This window comes from Molothrus ater, chromosome 2, assembly GCF_012460135.2.
Source record: "Molothrus ater isolate BHLD 08-10-18 breed brown headed cowbird chromosome 2, BPBGC_Mater_1.1, whole genome shotgun sequence".
NCBI lineage: Eukaryota > Metazoa > Chordata > Aves > Passeriformes > Icteridae > Molothrus > Molothrus ater.
This window is the reverse complement of record NC_050479.2, coordinates 112,666,671-112,686,343: the sequence shown is the minus strand read 5'-3', so window position 1 is coordinate 112,686,343 and position 19,673 is coordinate 112,666,671. Positions and strand designations below refer to the sequence as shown.

The window sequence follows — 19,673 nt, the reverse complement described above, 5'->3', positions numbered from 1 at the left end:
GAGAGTTTGTTTTGATGATGCACTCCTTGACTGTAGTGAATGGAGTGGGTTTAATGCCAGCTTATTTATAGCATAGGATAATTAAGAGCTTGATGCTCCCTCCATTTGTGCACTCAGAAATGGGAGGAAAGGAAGGAGCACTGGGGAAGGGTAGCAAGTTATTTTCTTCCAGGGCATTTTAACAAGTTTGACTGAGCCTGAGCTCCCTGAAGAGGCAGTGCTGCTTTACAAGTGCTCAGTAAATAAGTGATTACATAAGAAGGATCAACAACTTGATATACTGGAAAACACTGGTAATTGTTTTATTTTCCTTTTTCTTCCCTTTTGTTTTTTCCTCTGTTCCTGTCTTGGAGTTCACAGACTATAGATAAGGTTAATATGGATAGCTTTTTTTTCTTTTAAAAGTACTGTAGGCTTCTCATTTTTATGTATTCATTTCTCAGCACATTTTGGACACTTTAAGGATGTTTGCAACCTGTAATAGAAATTATTCCTTAGAGTTTTTTGGCATGGCTCTGTTTAACCTAGTAAGTGAGTAAGGTTGTAATGCATGTAGCTGAAATACACAAGCCTATGAATTTACATACAAATAAACTGAGCTGCTACTGATGTTGTTATGCAGTTTGCTCCACTTGTAATAATTGGTTCTTCTGTTCACCTCTCAGATTTTATTTCCAGAGGTTTTAGGCTCAGTTAAATGGCAGGATATAATAATGCTTTTGGCTTTCACTGGAGTATATCAACATGATCCCTTGCAAGCCAATAAATATAAGTTTGTGCCTTTAATTAGTCACATAGCTCTAATCTTGGTTTTCTCCCTTTTGATCCTCTGCCTGGAAGGGATAAGTAGCTTGAGAAAAAGAAGTCACGAATTTGTTATTTGTAGTGATAATGCTTGTTAGGATGGTGGTGGGAGGCTGGAGGTGATTTATGAGAGATGCAAGTGTTCAGTTTTCCGGCAGCAGTTGGGTCACAGGTATTCCAGCCAGATGTGTGCCACAGGAATGGGCTCCATTTTACCAGGCAGCACAACAGCTGGAGGGGAATGGAGAGTGGTTCTGAAGGAGCCCATTAGTAAATGCCCAAAGGAAGAGCTGTGCTGCAGGGGAGCTTTGCAGTGTCATCAGTTCAGCTCCTGTGGGTAGTGTCAGATCAGGGCATCCACACTGATACAGCTCTGACACACAGCATGCTGGTAAAAATCACTGATCTGTCGCTTCACCTTCCTCTTAATACCTTTAGTTTTGCTTCTTTAGTTTTATGTCTTTAGGCTGAATTAATGCCTTTGTGTTTATAAAGCAGTCCACAGATGAAAAGCCTTACATAGCTGCTTTGTGTAATTATTATTTTTAAAAAGCCTTACATAGCTGCTTTGTGTAATTATTATTTTTAATTGTGTCCATTTGTATAATTTCAATTAGAATCACTAATGGACTAGTACTAACTCAGTAAGAAGTAGAAAAGGCAGGATTTTTTTTTCTTAATTTAAAAGAAAGTAGACTTTAGAAAAAACCTGGGGAGAGATGGAAGAAGTGGACAGATATTCTTCTGGGTTTCAGTTCATCCATATTAACCTCATTGCTTGCTAGTTGCAGGAATTTAAGTATGCCAATGCCCACATAAAAACAAAACCCTTGGAGATCCACTGCTTTTCAGTGGGAAAACCTGGAGCTTGAAAAGGTATTTATACAATTTCTGCCATCAGTGGTATTGAAATGCTTATTTTCCCAGAGTGACTAGTCAGGAAATGAAAATGGGAAGCTCTGAGTCATAGCCCTCATTGTGGGTGCACATAGCCAGGACCACTGGTGTGCTGGGGATTCTGTGCTATTCACAAAAACTCCACTGCTTGGAATGGTTAAGGCAAAAAAATCTTCCTGCTGCTGAAGGGGAATTTCAAATATCAGAATCGTAGATTCAAGGCAGGGAAAGCAAGTAAAACAGAACTGATATTTGGAAATTTGTGCATTCAAGTGAGATTTGTGATGTGATGCAATGCACAGTTTCTGAGGCGTTTAAGTGGTGAAAGCAGTCATTTGACTCAGTATGTGCATTATATCATGGGGCAGACAAGGTCAGCTCTCAAACTGAGGGCTGAGGAAATCTACCAAGTATCTCTGCCTGCCCTAAAGTTGTTCTGGCTTCCCAGCAGGCCAGCCCAATTAAAGTTCGTGGAAAGTGCAGGTCTGCCAGGAGGGGAGTTTATGGCCCAGCTTGGCTACCAAGGGGCTCAGTGAATCAGAGCCAGTGCAGTGGTGATGTGACAGCCCAGGGCTGCTCACAAACACCTGAATAACATTAACAGGCAAACTCCGAGTTAGTAGAAATTTCTAAACTAGAAATGTAGCACTTGCTCAAGGTTTGTTATTTGGTTTTTTTTTCCTTAAAGCTTCCTCCACACTGTTTTTTTGTGTTTCTAAATACCTGAGGACACACAAACATTTACCACAACATTATCTGTGCTATTTTGGAGATCCAGCAAGGTCCCCCAGGCCACATAGCGGATGCAGACAGTTATTGTGCAGCATTACCAAAGTACCCAGTGGCTTCACTGAGCAGTGTTGTAGCATTCTGCTCCAGTTACTCCAAGTGTACGAGGTGCTGGGAGAGGCAGAGCCAGGATTGCTGCAGCTCCCCATATTTAGGAAATAAAGCAACACAGCAGCAAAGAAATCATCTGCTATTAAACAGCTAATACTTGATGGAGCTTGATTGGATTGTACCTACAGTATCATTTAGTTACTTTGTAGTTATAATTTATTTCTCAGTCCTTCTTGGTCTTATTCCCATTAAAAGGAAGTATAAGCATTAAACACTTATGTATTTTAAGTCATGATACATCTCATTTACTAATCATATTTACTAATTTACTGCTATATTTAATAATGTAGTGATAGGACAGGGGAGAATGGCTTTAAATGGAAAGAGGGCAGCTATAGGTTAGGTATTAGGAGGAAGTTATTTCCTGTGAAGGTGTTTAGGAACCAGAACAGGTTGCCCAGAGAAGTTGTGGGTGCTGCAACCTGGCATAGTAGGAGTCCCTGCCCATGGGTGGTCTTTTAAGTCCCTTTCAACCCAAGCCAGTCTGTGGTTCTATTGAGTGACCAAACTTGATCCTTTCATCCACACATCTATTATTCCACAGTAGACCCCTGTGTTTCAACATGTGTGTGTTGATGTTTAGAGCTGTCATATTCTTCAGGTATTCCTGGTTAATCCCATAAATCTCAATCAGCCAAGTGAAGGTGGCTGGGCTCTTGTTCCGCTTGCTGTGCCAGCATCAGCATTATTCTGTGTTTTATCACAGCAGACTCTGCAGCTGCTGGCAGCTAAATGTAGCACACAACTATTGTGATTAGCCAGACCCAGCTCTATTCTAGTGGAAGATACCTGTAAAACCACTGGGTTATGTATTTTTTATTATTATTTCTTTTGTAAGACAGAGGCCAGCAGGGAAGGTCTCTCTATCACAGGTCCCAGGGACAGTGCACTGCCAGATTTTTGAAGGGCACACAGCAGGGTTGAGCGTTATGAGTTGTAGTATCTTGAAAATGTGTAGACTTTGTTCTCTCACTTTCCATTCAATTCTGAATACATTGGTAGTGTTGCATTACAAAGGGATGAGATTCCCCTGGAAAGGTGATCAGCAGCACTTTTCACAACTGATTTGTGGCACCTCTCACCACCTGCTGAGGTTTTACTGGTGTCTCATTTCAAAAGCATTGCACACCATCCTTGCAGATCCTTGGTGCAAGTCATTGAGTCTTTTATAGTCAATAAAGCATTCAGGGAAACAATGGTCTTGTTCCAGAGTGCTGGGAGGGGAAGTATTTTATATAGTAGTGGCTGGTTTTAATGGTATTTCAGTTTATAATAAACAACCTTCGTGTATGCATATGTGTGTGAATTCTTTCGGGTTTTCTTCCCATTTTTCTGTACATATCTTTTCTGAATGTAATTTTTCATTATCTGTTATGGAAGGAATTATGTATTATTCTCTCTGCCTTCTGTTTTATGTTTTCTCTGCCATGCCCAGACAGTATGAACATCATCATTCTATGTGTAACTTTTTCATTGGTGCATTATCATGCTCCTGTCTAAATTCTGGTCAGTCAAATAAATGGATTGCCTCACTAGCCTGAGTCCTACATCAGAGTAGGTATTTTGAGATGTAAATACATTTCTTATCATCTTGATCTTTTCTAGTAGATACACAAAAGTCTTTGTTCAAGACCTCTGATGCCCTTTCCTTCTGGAACAGTCCTGATTCACTCTCCAAGGCTGGAGCAGGGCTGTCGTGTTTTGCCTGCTGATCCTGAAGTCCTATGCTGGCTAATCCCCAAGTGAAAGTCAATTGTTTCATGTATCTGCAGTTGGTCTCACTTGAATTACAGGGTTCATCTCCCAAATCTCACCAAATCCAGGTCTTGCTTGCCTGTAGCAAACATTTATATGAACCAGAAGAGTTTTCAGAGCAGAGTTGGATCACCTGGAGCAGCTCATCTCTCATTTGTTCAGTACTTCATGTAAATAACAGAAAAGCAACTCACTTTTGGACTTCTATTTTGAGTGCATTAACAACTTTCTCTCCTGTGTTCTCTTGTTTATATTGCCCTAACTATTCTTTATTTATTCAATTCTGATTTTATTTTCTTTTAATCATGTTTACTTCCACAGATTTTGGGGGGGTTGCCCTCTTACTCTCATATTCTGTGGATTAATAGAAAACAGATGTCACAATTTCCTCTAATCCTGCATTGTGATTGTCATTTTAGTTCTACAGAGCTAATAAATTGTGCTACATATCAATGTTCATTCCCTAAACAACTTTAAACCACCTCAACTTTAAATGTAAGAACATAAGTAGTTCAGTTGCTGTTCTATTTTGCCAGCTACATCAACCTGTACTTGCCAAGACAGATGCAAATAGCTGAGGAGTTTTGTCTGTTTTTTTTTTCAAATAGACATATTTTGGAAGTTCCTTTTTTTCACTCATCTTTGGGGGTCTGAGCACATGCTTTCACATACAAAGTTTTAGATCTTGGGAAAAGTGAAGCCAAAGAAAAATGAGTTAGTGGGAAAGGGGAAAAATATTACCTTGATACCTTTAACTTAGAGCAATTCTGTAGCTCTTTTAAATATTCTTTAGTCTTGCTGTTTTCAATGTCATCATAAATGCCAACTATGCCTTAAAATGTTCATTTCCTAAGCACATTACTTTGAGATAAATTTTTTTCTTCAGTTCTGTGATGTAGTGTGTAGCTGGTTTTGCCTGAATGTTAGTACAGCAGCGCGATGTGTAAATGTGCATTGTCAGATGGCAGCTGCATGCCAAGTGCAAGTCCTCCTCTGGTGTTTCCTCATTTGGACCTTTCTGATCTCATTTTTATGAAGATCATCTCACTGGAGATTAGTATAAGGGAATTTTAGAAAACCTTTAAAACTCTCTTTATTTTTACTGTTCTGCTTGTTTCCATGGAAATGGGAATGTATAAGATTGTCAGGAGTGAACAACTGAGTGTTCTACATGTGTAGATTTCATTAGGTGACTCCCAGCTGAGATCTGGGATGACCTAAAAAAGTAGTAAACCACTTAGTGGGGTAAAAAAAGACCAATTTAGAGAAAACACTATATGCATTCTTTTTGTCCTCATTGGATGTGGTAAGTCAGAAAATGCTTATTTAACTCTTATGGGGTACATGAGTTACATGAACACATTTGCAACTTTCATCAGACTCTTTTTCAGGGTAGTAGCAGTTCTGTACAACAAAAACAGTCCATCCCTTTGTTAGGATGGACTTTTTAACTGTGACCTGAGCTCTCTCAAGTGGATGTTTGTGGGCAATGAGGGATATAGATGTCAGAAAATTGCATTTCTAAAGTTCAGGTTCACTGAATTTTCAAATGTCAGCCTATGTTTGCGTGTAAGAAATAGTTGACAATTCCATTTCTGAAATTACCTCACTTGCTGAAGCCAAGAGAGTAAACCAGATCTCTCTAGCATGAACCTTATATATTTGTTCCTCAGTTTAGAATAGAAACCTTCCTCTTGCTGCCAGGTAAGAATAAAACTTATCACCACTGAGGATTTGCCTTAACAGTTGTATCTTCTTAGCAGAAAGTAAAATGCAGTACAGCTCAAGTCAACAGGTTTTGCTCCCCAGTTTCCTACCTAATATTATTTTCAGACTTCTTTCACTACTTCTTCCTTCAGTTCTCTGCATGGAAAGCCACTGCTTATCCTTGTGTGTTTTGCTCAACAAGTGGTTTGTGTAGAATATTTTACGCAGGGGTGCCATTGTGTGCCTAATACCCAGATGTGTTAATGTTAAGTCAGCCACAACCTTCTCTTATTCTGGGGTGAGCTCAGATACACTGGTTAGGTATGTGCAGGTGCAGAAACCTTCATTTTTAGAGAATTATCCTTAGAATAAAATGATAAAGATTTCTTGCTTAGAATACAAATTTTGCTGCATTTGTAAGAGCAGATGTTTTCTTGAATAAACTGGTGAGTGAGGACATTGATTGCTTATGCCCATGTCCCCTCTTTTTTCTTAAAACGATGAAAAATATCAATAAAGAATCTTGAGGTGTGCAGGATTCTAAAATTGCCATCCCAGGTTACCAAACTGCTGCTGGGCCCGGTGCCTCAATAGCTGTTATCTGAGATTAAGAACCCAATATTAATCCATCAATCAGTGTGACAGCTTGTGGGAGAGGTGTCTTTCACTATATGTGAAGTTTACCTTGGTATCAGCTCATTAGGAAGTAGATATTTTCAACTGCTTGATATATCTACCCTTATTAATTGGAACAGCTTTCAGTAGTGATGTGTACTAAAAGGTTCTTGCTGATTTCTTTAAAATATCCAGTGTCCTGTTTTAAAATAGAATAAAAAATTTTGGGATCCATGAAGCTAGTTTTCAGTGTTATATAGCTTATACCAGCTTAAAGTTACATTATTTTCTCTTAATAGTGTTCTCTGTGGGGCTGTTGGATATTAGTGAAATTTAAAAATGAGAGGTTGTGAAGTAGTTTGTAGATGTATGGAAACAGCCAAGACTTTAACTAAAATCCCAGCATGGCTTGTAGCCTAGTCTCATATTTTGTACTTAGATGTGATGACTAATCTTGGATTCTTCTCTCCCTCAATAATCAAATTGAATGATCTTCTATTTGAGTGATTTACTCCTCCTTTATGCTGCATGTAAAAATGTAAGGACGTAGCCATGCTGGTTTTTATTCCATTTTTCAACTAGAATTTTGAAGTCTTTCCTCCAAATCATGCTTTTATAACATTCTTTTCCCTAAGTCCTGCAACTCCAGATGTAAGAATTTGCTTTATGCTGCTGCTGCTTCCCATCAGTATTAGCAAAGGTTTTCCTCATTTGAAAGGATTGTAATCAAAAGGTTTTGAAGGTAGAGCAGCACATTGGGATGGGTGAAGTTTGAAGGAAGTCTGAACTGTCAGCTTGTCGAAACCAGACAACTCCTGCCAGCTTTTGTGAGTGTCAGGTCAGGGATTTTTGTGCCACCTCATTCCTGTGCAAACATCACCAGTGAGATGCTTCTGTTCATTTGGTTTTGAAGTTTTGCACAACTTAAGATTTGATTAAATTGGAACGATAATATGAAATGCACCCAAAAGAAAACCAGTCTGTGTTTGGTAAATTGTTTGTTTTTTTGTTGACTGCATGAAATTCAATTGCTGCCTTTCCTGACTGTTTTTATCAGATGAGAAATGCAACTCTCAGGTAAAATTAAAAGCAGATTGTATTTCATGCAGGGAGACTATGTCCACTATCACAGACTGAGTTCTGTCAGACTTTTCAGTCACTGAAAGTGACATTTTGGGGTGGTCGAAGTCACCTTGTTTCCACTCAGTATCTAGGACTGGTACATAAGAGCACGTTCTGTATTTATAACCATACATTACCCAGCATGGCCCAGTGCAATGGCTGGGTTGAGATGTTTCATGTTAACCTTTTTCCAAGTATTTTATACATATGATGTTTAGACTACTGCCTCTATTAAAAAATTTTGCGGATTTTAAACATTTTTCTTGCCCAAAGGTAAATTTCTCTGAATTAGGAGATCTTAACAGGCTCTCTGGGAGCACAGTGGAAAGGCACAGGCAGAAAGCATGAGAGATCTGCTTTGAATGGACTAAAGCCCTGTCCATGTTTGATCAATCCGTTTTGTTTTATTCTTTGAAACCACTTATCGAAGTGCTGAGCCTTTACTTTCCTACAGAAGTGACAGATTTATACTATTAACTGCATGGTTAACAGCTAACTTTAGGGCTTTAATTTCTTAGTTCAAATTGAGATATTGATTCAGAGTGAATATATAAATATTTCTGAGGAGAATCCCCTGGTAAGAGGAGGGTATTTTGGATATTTTTTTCTTCCTTAATAATTTTAAGAGAAGTATCATATTGAGGCTTTTGAATTAAGCTGGCCTATGCCAGTTTGGAAAGATCTTTTCTATTTTAAAAACAACATTGTTTTGTTAAAACAGATGACTACTTCTTAATTCTGTTTGGTGTGCTGGAGATGTTTGGTGGTTTTATAGTTCATTTTTCTTTTTGAGACTTCTCTGGAGCGCCTCATCTTTCTTTTAATGTGCCTTTAATGTTGGTTGGTTTTGGTTCTTATTTTGAGATTTTTTTTTTCCTGCTGCTTCTACCCCTAAAAGCTAAGCTAAAACTTCTGATGGGATACAGTATTTTTGGGTAGAGAACTATAAATAGTTCTGTGTTTTGAGAAAAAAAATATCTCTAGTGGTATATTGATATCAAGACTGCTCAGTAGAAAGTTGATTCAGTTATATTGAAGCTATTTTTGGGATGCTGGTAATCTTTTGAAGTAGCAGGTTATATAATGAGTTAAGCATTTGGTGAGCCTTTGATATAAAGTATTTGGAGATAAACATAAAAATATAAACATGGCCTTTATGTCCTTCTCTGCTAGGCACCACTCTGTTTTATGTTTTTATTAATAGAAACTTACGTGGAGTTTCTGAAATCAAACTTGTGTGGTGTTCTGTAGTTATTTTCTTTTAACTACTGACTTTCCACTAAACTTGAAGTAATTATTAATAATTCGGCCACCTATTTTTCCTGTTTTTCAAACACTTTTATTTTCTTTTCAGTGGGATGCCATAACTGAAATGGATGAACACAACCGTCCCATCCACACTTACCAGGTGTGCAATGTGATGGAGCCCAACCAGAACAACTGGCTGCAAACCAACTGGGTCTCGCGCGACGCCGCGCAGAAAATCTACGTGGAGATGAAGTTCACCCTGAGGGACTGCAACAGCATTCCCTGGGTGCTGGGGACCTGCAAGGAAACGTTCAATCTCTACTACATGGAGTCAGATGAGCCCCATGGAGTAAAATTCAAGCCAAACCAGTACACCAAAATTGATACCATAGCTGCTGATGAGAGCTTCACCCAGATGGATTTGGGTGACCGCATCCTCAAGCTCAACACGGAAGTTCGTGAAGTTGGGCCCATCAACAAGAAGGGATTTTATCTGGCTTTCCAGGACATTGGAGCGTGCATTGCTTTGGTGTCAGTCCGTGTCTATTACAAGAAATGCCCTTTCACGGTCCGTAATTTGGCCATGTTTCCTGACACCATTCCAAGGGTGGATTCTTCCTCACTGGTGGAAGTACGGGGCTCCTGCGTGAAGAGCGCTGAGGAACGTGACACCCCAAAATTGTATTGTGGGGCAGATGGGGATTGGCTGGTGCCTCTGGGACGATGCATCTGCAGTGTGGGATATGAAGAGCTGGAGGGCTCCTGTCATGGTAAGAAAACATTGTTTGATTTTTATTTTTATTTTTTTATTTTTAAGAGAAGTAATATGCTGTTGTGTTCTCTTCCACTGTCCCATAATAGTTTCAAAATTACTTGAGAATAAGGTGTTTTTTCTGTGGTAATGGTTGTGAAGAATATCTCAGTGGCTGCTGAGGCTGTCTGCTGTGGTTCAACATTGGCTTTATAGCAAAAAGGGGGAGAGAGAGTCTGTACCCATCCTTTACAAAAATGACTCTGCTATTTCGCTCAAGAATTTCTCAGATTGAATGGTGTTAGACAAGCTGCACAGCAACCTTGGATAATAGAGAGCATTAAAAGCACTATGCACTGTAATCAGAAAATGAAATTCTCTTTGTTGTTTGATCTTGCTGGCATTAATTATCAAAATACACTCACTGCAAAGATACAGTGTTGACAGTGCCATTATTGGAAGCCAGCATAATTTTGTACATAAGGTCAAAAGGTTTCTCTCTTAATGGGATAAGGATTTTCTCTGAAACTTTAATGCTGAATGAATTCCTGTCCATTATGCAAGTGAGTCATACACTAGATCTGTACATGAGCAATATAGGCAGCAGCCAAAGTCTACCAGAAATGTTTTCTGCAGTACATTGACTCCACTGGTTTATTCAGTTGGTCATCTGATCTGCTGAGCAGGACCTTCAAAGTGAAATGGAGTACCCAAAGCCACGAGTTTTTGGGTATTCTTACCTAGTTACGCCAAGAATTACAAATTACTGCTTTAGAAAATTCTAATCTAATAGAGCTTCCGCATATTTTGAAATAATTTTCCTAGGTTGATGTTATCCGTTTAACTTGTACAGTGAATCTAAATTTTTATGCTTTTTTTTCTGACAGTTTTTCAGAATACATTTGTCTTGCATTGCTTTGTGAATAAGATGCCCAAGGCAAGCCCAACTGCAGGAGATGCTTTCATAACTAAAGAGCACAATTTAATTTCTGTAGTTCTTACTCTGCAGTGTGTAAACCATGAGTGGAAGAGTTCCTCCTGTTCAGGGTGCCCACATTTGTGCCAGAGCTGGTGGTGGAGATGCATGTTTGGACAGCTGGCAGTGCATTGGTACAGTGGGATTTTTTCAGTGTGACTGTTGAGAGTTGTGAACTGAACCATGATGTGTGTGTTGATAGACATCTTTCAGACAGCCATAATATTCTACTTTGAGACTTTGCTTCTTGGCTGAGACATGAATAACAAATTAAGAGTTTAAAAGAGTTGTTGCTTGTTAGTAAATCCTGAGAAAGCTTTAACACCCATTCAATAAAATAAATACCTGAATATTACAAAAACTCTGAGGGGAAAATATTTAAAATTTACATTGAGCTTCTTTTCAGAGAACTAGAGAGTTGGGAACTAGGTGGGAAAAGAGTAGAAGCCACTCTATCATAGCCTGATAAGACCTGATCTATATTTATAAAATTTTCACATCTTTTGGGTCTTTCCCCCAAAGCCCTTTTGCCCCTCCCATTCCCCTGCTGGAGTTGTTGCAAATCTGAGTCTTGTAAGTATATTGCACCATTCTGTCAGTGTTTTGTGCAGGCATAATCTGTGACATACTCAGAGAGCCATTTCTTTCTTCTGCATGAAAATAGACAGAATAATAATTTTGCATTTTGAAGTCTGTTCTGGAAAATAATTGGGCGGTGGGAAATACTTGTTGATACTTTAATATATTTTTCCTACTTGCACATGGTGTCAAACTTTTTGTACCTCAGCCTGTGGCTCAGTGGGGAATAAGCAGTTCATGGCAAATATGGCTTATTTGTCACAGAATATAAAGAATAAATTTCTGTTTTGATATTTGTGGAGATACAGACTCTCTATTCACAAAATACTAAATGGCATAAGGGAAGATATTCTGCCATTGTCATTGCTCATCATTTTGCAAAGCATCAAGAATGGGAATAAAACCAGTCTTTGATCAGTTTTACTGCTGCTGTTAAAAATCATAGGTTATTTTCAGCTGCCTAAATCTCATTTACCTACTTTCCTAACTGGCAACATTTCAATTATTTCAATATATGTCAGATTTATGCATCTCTCTCTGTGGATCTCTCAGTATTCCCTATCCATTGCATTTTCTTGTAAAAGCATCATTTCAGAGCCAAAGTGTCTGAGAAGAATTCCTAACTGGATTGAAAATATCCTTACCTGTTAAATGTATACCCAAATGTCTACAGTTAGTTCAGAGGCATATTAATAGGGAATTTTTCAGTAATTTGGGACTAACTTCCTTTTCTGAAGTCAGTGGGGGGGGAAAGCGGCATTGACTGCAAGAGATTCCCAGGTACTTGTTTGTTCTGTACTTTTTTTAATGGGATAATCTGGAATATACCCATCTTTTCTAAGTTTACTATGTAAACAATCAGTCTTTGATTTGAGTCTACTTTTCAAGATTTTGCCTTCAAAATCCTGAAATAGCAACATCATTCATATGTTCTGTATCTTTAGGCATAATAAATTAGAACCAGTAATTTGGTAATGCAGATCAGAAATGTCTCTGATATGAACTGCTGGCTTTGCTAATTCATTTAAATCAGCCCCAAGTTTCAGGTTAGAAGGAGGAAATGCTGCTAAGGATTCTGGTAAACAACAATTAAAAGTGGCATGTTCAATACTCTGTGTTCTCTGAATGTCAGCCCAAGATACAAGTTGTGCTGAATTTAGCAAATGTATAATATATACAGGTCATATCAGGACTTTGTGGTAGGGTTTTTCACATAGGAGCAAACAATCATGACAAGGAACCTTTTATAAACTTAATCATAATGGTTCAGTTCTGTTAGGGCATGATATAGAAATAATTGGATGACTGTTAAGAGAAGTTTGACTTTTTAATGATTTACCAGAAATTATCTGCATTATTCAAGGTTAGGAATTAATTGCAAAGAAAAATTCAATTATATATAGCAAATACTAATTATTATGGTAATTTCAGATTTTATTTTAGTCTTAACCAACCAAACACAGTGCAAAAGTGTGTATTGCCAGCCATAAAAAACTGATTCTTCTTGAGGAATATGTTTAGGAAGCCACCACTTCCAAAGTGGGGTATATTTGGAAGGAATGCTAAGTGTTAAGAATGTAAAACAACAGACACTGACAGACTCACCTGGCTTATTTTAATTGAGACAAATGGAGTAAGAAATGAAAATATGAAATTCAAATTCTCTGACCTTGAGTTGACTGAACAACACTTCCTAGGGATACTAATGCCTGAACACATGGAGTTTTTAATTGAACAAACAGTTCTTTCCATTATTCATCACTTGAATTTGTGGTAATGTTTCAGTGTTAAGATTTCTGCTTTGGCAGCTGATCTTTGTGTTCTTTAGCCTTTCCATCTGATCCAACTGGAAACTACTGTCATTTTTCAGTTAACTAATCCCTTCCTCATATATATGTATATTTATATATGTGTATATATGTATGTATATACCTGTAGTGTGGCTTTTTTTTTGAGAGACCAAGCAGTTCATGTTACAGTCATGCTTTAGTTACCTGTGTGCTGGCATCAAAACAGGAAAAGGAGGGAATAAAGTACTCTGGAACTGCAAGATACAGAGATACATTATTGTGTAAGGTTCCTTTTGGGTGTTCTTCCATGTGTTTATTTGCTCATGAGATCAGATCTTTACCAGGCACTGATGGAAGCATCTTTAAAGGAAACCATAGAAAGATAATTTAAATAATTCTTTTAATTGGTTGTCTTTTTTAAAAGTCTCTGTGACTTATCAGATCCATTTTTAAAAGTTGCATTATTTTTTTCAAGTAAACAGCCATATATTTAATGAAATTTATAACAGATTTTTAACTTTGCTCTGAAAGGAATTCATGCTTCTTTCCTGTGCTTAGGTAGTGGAGGTCTATTTTACGTAATTTGTGAGTCTGCAGAGCTTTAGATGTCACCATTTCAATGATAGTACTTGAAACCTTTGTGATTATTGGTGAAATATATTTTTCACTGAAAAATCTCATTTTTGGTCTTTGTAAGGCTGCACATCTCTGAACACTCAACACAAATTTTCTTTCAATTATGAGTATGGATAAAGTTGAATTGTGATTTGTCAATCCCAGATTGACTTCTTAGGTGGAACTGCTAAATAGTTGTTTTTAGTACAATGCAAGAACAAGGACAGGGAAAGAACCCAGAAGTTGTGCATATTAAAAATGTGTAGGTTAGAGTATGGAAAAGTAATTGATAATGAGCTCAAAGCTCTGAATGCATTTAACCACATATAGCTGCTAGCATATGGAAAAACTCTGAACTCAAGGCCTGTATACCTTAGAAAAAAAGAATATTTACAGTGGACAAAAATTTAAATTACTCTCTGTTCTGAGGGGACATTGCAGATGGTATTGGCAGCACTTTTAAGTTCCCGTATCCAGGTTTTAATTTCTAAGTGGCAGGTCATGTTCCAAGCTATGTCAGGCTGTATCTCCCATTTGTACTTTTTCCACTTGTGCAACAAAAACCATTTTGTCCTTAAGGCTTGCCATTAGTGTGAATTAAAACTAACATTGTTGCGTGGCTGAAATAGGAGGTAAATGAGGGATGGTGAACTGTGGCATGGATGGGATATTACTTACTGTCAAAAGGATGAATTTTTAGTGAGTGGTACTAATCTAGAGAGGTCTGACTTGGCTGGATTCAGTAATTTCACCTTCTTTCAACACTTTTCGGTTGTTTTGGTGGCTGTTTCTGGTTTTCAGTTAGTTTGTTGTGTTTTCATTTGTTTGGACATTTTAATTGTAGCATTTTTTGCATCATCTTTTCAGTGCCTTAAAAATGGGGGTATTTAAGTTAGTTACTGATTTTGATTTTTGAGGGGGTGGGTCTTTTTGGTTTTGGGGTTTTTTAGCGTGACAAAGTTGTAGGAATTAAATAAGTACCTGAAGGCACCTGTCTTCAATGACTGCCTGAGTTAACTGCCAGAAAAATCTCAGTTCCATATAAATTCATGTTGCAGCTCACAACCAAGCCTTTTTTACTTAATCTATAGCCATCTGCAGATTGTTCAGCTGGATAAACACAAAAACTATGATAAAACAGCTGAAAAGGGATGCTGCTTCAGAAGTAAGGATTTAAAGGACAAAAAAAGCCCTGTACATTTGATTTTAGATAGTAAGGAAGCACCAGTGATAATAAATGAACAAAAGTTGTTTGCAAATTCTTGTCATGTCATACTTGCATTATTTTGAGCAAATAAGGAACCTTACCCTGGTCACTACAACCTGGTTTCCAAAATATTTCACTCTAAAAATTCAGATCAAAGCTTTGATTTTGTAATTACACCTAAATAAATTATGCATAAATAGAAAACTTATTGTTTGCAAACTGAATTACTGTTGGAAATTGCTGATTTTCACTCTGATACTGAAATGTGCATTGAATAGAAACCTGCTTTGATAGCAGAACAAGGAAGTCAGCTGAGGTTAAATAGTGAGTTTGAAACTGAAAAACTTCAATATTTTCTGTTTGTACACACGGACATGAAACTTCAGCAACAAAAGCTTGCTGATAACTCAAGTGTGTCTTGCCTCAGGTTTTGCGTTAGTGAATATTGCTGGATATTGATCCTACCAGCTATCCTTGATAAACAGTAGACAAAAATTGTCCAAGGGACCGCAGGGATTGATTTTGCTGTTGTGTGTGACTTGGTAACAGAGCTGCATGATTTGGCATTAGCAGCAGCCCACAGTAAATTAGTTACTTGCTCTTACTCTGCTGAAAGAAGTGCAGTGCAGCAGTGATGGCCACATGGAAAAATTGTGGCACTAATGGGAACAAGCTGTTTAACTTTTACAGAAAGTATAAATACAAATGTGTCTATACATCTGTTCAACTGTATATAGACTAAGTACATTGTAAAACTGTTTGTTATTTTTTGACTTGAAGTTTCTCCTGTGCTGCCAAAAAGCAGGAGGACTGACAGCTTGGATGCTGTAGTGTGGCAGGAGGGGAAGAAGGAATGCACTGACTCCATGTTATTGTCCTGTGTCCCTCACTGTCATAGGATTTGTCTTCAAAATGTGTGTCACATCCTACAGACACTATCAGAAACTGTGACCTCCATTATTGGGTAATGCAGCTCTTCCTTGCTTGCTATGTTTGGGTTTTTTTTTCCTCCCTTCTTCTGGAAGTCATTAGCTAAAACTTCAGTTCAAACATTTCACATTAATTTGCCTTGGAAGGATGTTCATTGCACTTCACACATGATCTACTTTGACTGTTTCAACAATCAAATGTATCAAATGTGGCTGACTTTTGCTTGAGTGAAACCCTTGGCCTGCTGTATTTACTGCATGTAAAATTTCAGCATTGGCTGCTTGCATCTTCCTACAGCTGAGGAGCTTTTCCTGCAGCTGGAAGAGAAGTGTGGTGGGGGTTTTTTATGACTGAGTATATCCTCAGCACTTGAGTTTCCTCAATGTGCTGAAAATGTACATCTGTGTTTGGAGGAGGTCTTGTGTTGACCAACAGATGGAGGAGAGTAAACCCATAATGCTTCACTTAAAAAGCCCTGATATCACTTGTGGAATACAAAATTACTTGTGCTACTCATGGAAGTTGCTAAGACTTGCGGAAGAGAAATCCTTTGTGAGGAATCTGTGACAACCCTTGGCCCTAATTTACAAAGGAACCCAACTGTGTGCACAGCACAATTGTGTTTTAAGGATTTCCATGGTCGTTTCTTATAGGAGAATAACAGTTCTGACACAATAATAAAGGCTTGATATATTTGTCTTTGGAAATGCAGTTTCTAGAATTGTTGTTATTCCTGTTGGAGCCCTGAAAATAAATATAAGCTAAGAGAAAACATTTTAGTCATAGTGCTCAGTGAAAGTTTCCAAAGTTTTTACAGTAGATTTTTTTTCAATAATAAGAACTCTGACTCAATTTGTAGACTATATCTATCTAATTATATAATTATATTATATGTAATATAATGGCCTAGAAATTCTGAAAATCTAGGAATTAGTTTTTTTTTCTGTTTGAAGATTTTTTTTTTCCTTAGGCTTCTGAGCAAAAGCACTTAAATTTGTGCTTTGAAATAATTGAAACATTTTGGAATATCATTATTATTTCAATGTGGGTTATGTCCCCTTCGAGAACCCATAAAGTGGAGATCCAAAATCTGAAGATAATCACTAGCATTTCCTCCGAGGCAGGTTATTAATCAGTAACACATTCACAAACAAGCCATAATGCATGTTCTGTAATGAAACTGTTCCTGTAGAGGTTTAGCATCATTTTATTCAGTCAATTATTAAAGCATTTGTGCTGAGAAATATAATTTCAAAAGTGATCAATAAGAGGTTTTCTCTGGCGTAGCCTAGGAATCACAAGCAGGAGTGAATGCGCAGAGAGATTTCTGAGGATATTTGTCTTGAATACAAAAGGATGTGTGTGGGGGTTTAAAAACTTGAACTATATTTGCTTTTTGCAAGTCTCAGTAATAATGCAAATGAGACAAGATTTCCTTTAGCCAACACACTCTGCCTTTTCTTACTGAAACTTATAGTGGAGAATAATATAAAAAATAAGTATCACTTGTCTTAGAAAAACTTACATAGACTCTAAGGTCATTCTGTGTCACAGAACAACTTGGATTTTAAGGGCAGTGGTATTCAAAAGGTTCTCAGAAACTGCACCAACCAAAACTTGTGTCCTGTGAGACTTTTTTTGGGCAAAGCAGTTTGGAGGCTGCTCCCAAGCCCAAGTTCTTACTAAATGGGAAAAAAACAAAAAAATTGGATGGCAAAGGCAGTACTGTTAATGACAAAATTTATGACTGACACCTTTGTATAAGAGAAAAGGGAAAGGAAGAACTCCCGTGAAAGGGGAGGCACCACTTGGAGATTTTTCCATCCTCAGTAGTTTCAAGAGAACTCATGAAGATGGATTTGCTTTTGAGCTGCACTGCTGCTGGAAGACTCTTGCAGGGCTCTTGGCAGGAGGAGAGGGATCAGTAGCTGGACCTCCAAAATGTCAGCTACCTTAGACATGGATGGCAAATTCTGAGACATTCTAGACATAAATTAACAAAGATTTGCTGTTTGACATGTCTCACAGTCCCATAGTATTTTAGTAGATGTGCTGAAGAAAGTTCGCTCTTAAAAGGTTTTGTGGAATTTTTTTTGTGTGGATTAGCTTCCCCCCCCCCCCCCCCCTTAATTTTACTTTTAGGAGTCCCATCAGAACCCAGGAGAATATTCTGCTGGGAAGAGCCTTGAGTTTACTGAGGTTTCTGACCTGGAGAGAGTGGCCTATTAAGCAGATTGAAGTGAAAGATTCATTTCTATGAATCTTTCTATCCTACAAAGTAAATATCCCAGCATGGGAAGGTGATCCTTGGGACCCAACCTGCTGCAGTGAGCTTGTGCTGTTCTAGCTGTGTATCTAGGGATGTGTGCACTAAAAGCAGAATAAATTATGTAAAACAGGTCTCGTACCTACCAGGGAAACATCTAACACAGTCAAGGACTGCACTTGAAATGTCTCTCTTTAAAGAAAAGTTGCTTCAAAGGGATACTGATCAAAGCATGAATAAATTCCCAAAGGACATGGAAATGTATGCATAGAGAGATTATACTCCAAATGCTAACAATGAATGTTTAGCTATTTGGTATCTGGCTATTATATAATAATAGTTATGGATGTGAAATGTCTTAATTTTGCTGTGACAGCTTGACTGTGTTCCCAGATGTTAAATATTTCAAAGCTTATCTTACATATATTCATAAACAAGATGAAAGTGTTAATTCTAATTAAAATGATGCACAGTTCAGTAGCAGCCCTAATAAAGTCCCTGTGGAACAGTAAATTTAATAGCAGTCTATCTTTTATGCAGAATCAAAATGTAGATTTCAGTTTTACTGTAAACCAATCTTCAAGGAGAAACTGAGCAGTCAAGATCGAAGAACTGAAAAATTATATTAAAGAGTTATTTCAGTATGTACAGAATTTTACATACCAATATCTGTATGTAATGGTAGTTCAGAAAGAAATTGGGGGGGGGGGGGGGGAGTACAAGCAAGCAACAACCCATCCCAAATTTAAAGACTGTCCTGAAGTACATATTTCACTTGGTGAATATTTATAGGTTGTGCTTGTGGTAATATTCCTCATGATATTTCCATGTTACAATTTTTCTTGCAATTATTTTTAATCAATATTTGAGAAACCACTGTGTTTAAATGTAGTTTAATACTTACACACATGTGTATTCAAGATGCCTTCATAAGGATAGCAAGAACTTGAGTGTGGAATTATTGGGAGGTGAAAGACTGAAATAAAAGACATAAAAGTATTTTTTTTATTTTAAGGCAGAACAAATTTTTCCACAACATTTAACAGAAAAAAAAAGAAGGTCAAAAGTCAGGAGATGGTAAGGACTCTGAGGAGAGTCCAAGGGGAATGCCTGGAGACAGGGTTGGTTTGTAGCATTTAGGATACCAGGAAAGGCAAATCCCAGATTATGAGGAAATGTATATTTTTCTTTTCAAGATATGAATAGGGATTCTTTGACATGCAGTAAATTAATAATGGGTTGAATTACTTCTGTGTGTATTTCTTATTTTGAACTAGGAATTATTACCACTTTGCCTATTTATCTCAATTTAATATTATATTCCCAGTTAGTGCAATTAGCAGATCCCGTTAAACTGTGTTAGTAAGAGAAATTCTGTGAAGGAATTTCATTTTGCAGAAAGTCTTTTTCAATTCTTAAGAAAGACCTGAATTCTCTTCAGACGAAAGTTCTGGAGGAAAATTTAGATTGATCAGAGTTTTTTTTTCTTCTATGTTCTTTCCTTACAAAAC

The 19,673-nt window shown here is 37.5% G+C and overlaps 1 protein-coding gene across 4 annotated transcripts in view; it reads left to right on the top strand.

Moving 5' to 3' along the window:
* Positions 1-19,673, top strand: part of EPHA6 (EPH receptor A6) — a 374,340-nt gene that overhangs the window by 75,667 nt on the left and 279,000 nt on the right. For all 4 annotated transcript variants that reach the window (XM_036388927.2, XM_036388906.2, XM_036388943.2 and 1 more), the window contains exon 3: positions 9,155-9,818. In XM_036388927.2, the coding sequence (XP_036244820.1) occupies positions 9,155-9,818 (664 nt within the window). The remainder of the gene's footprint in view (positions 1-9,154; positions 9,819-19,673) is intronic.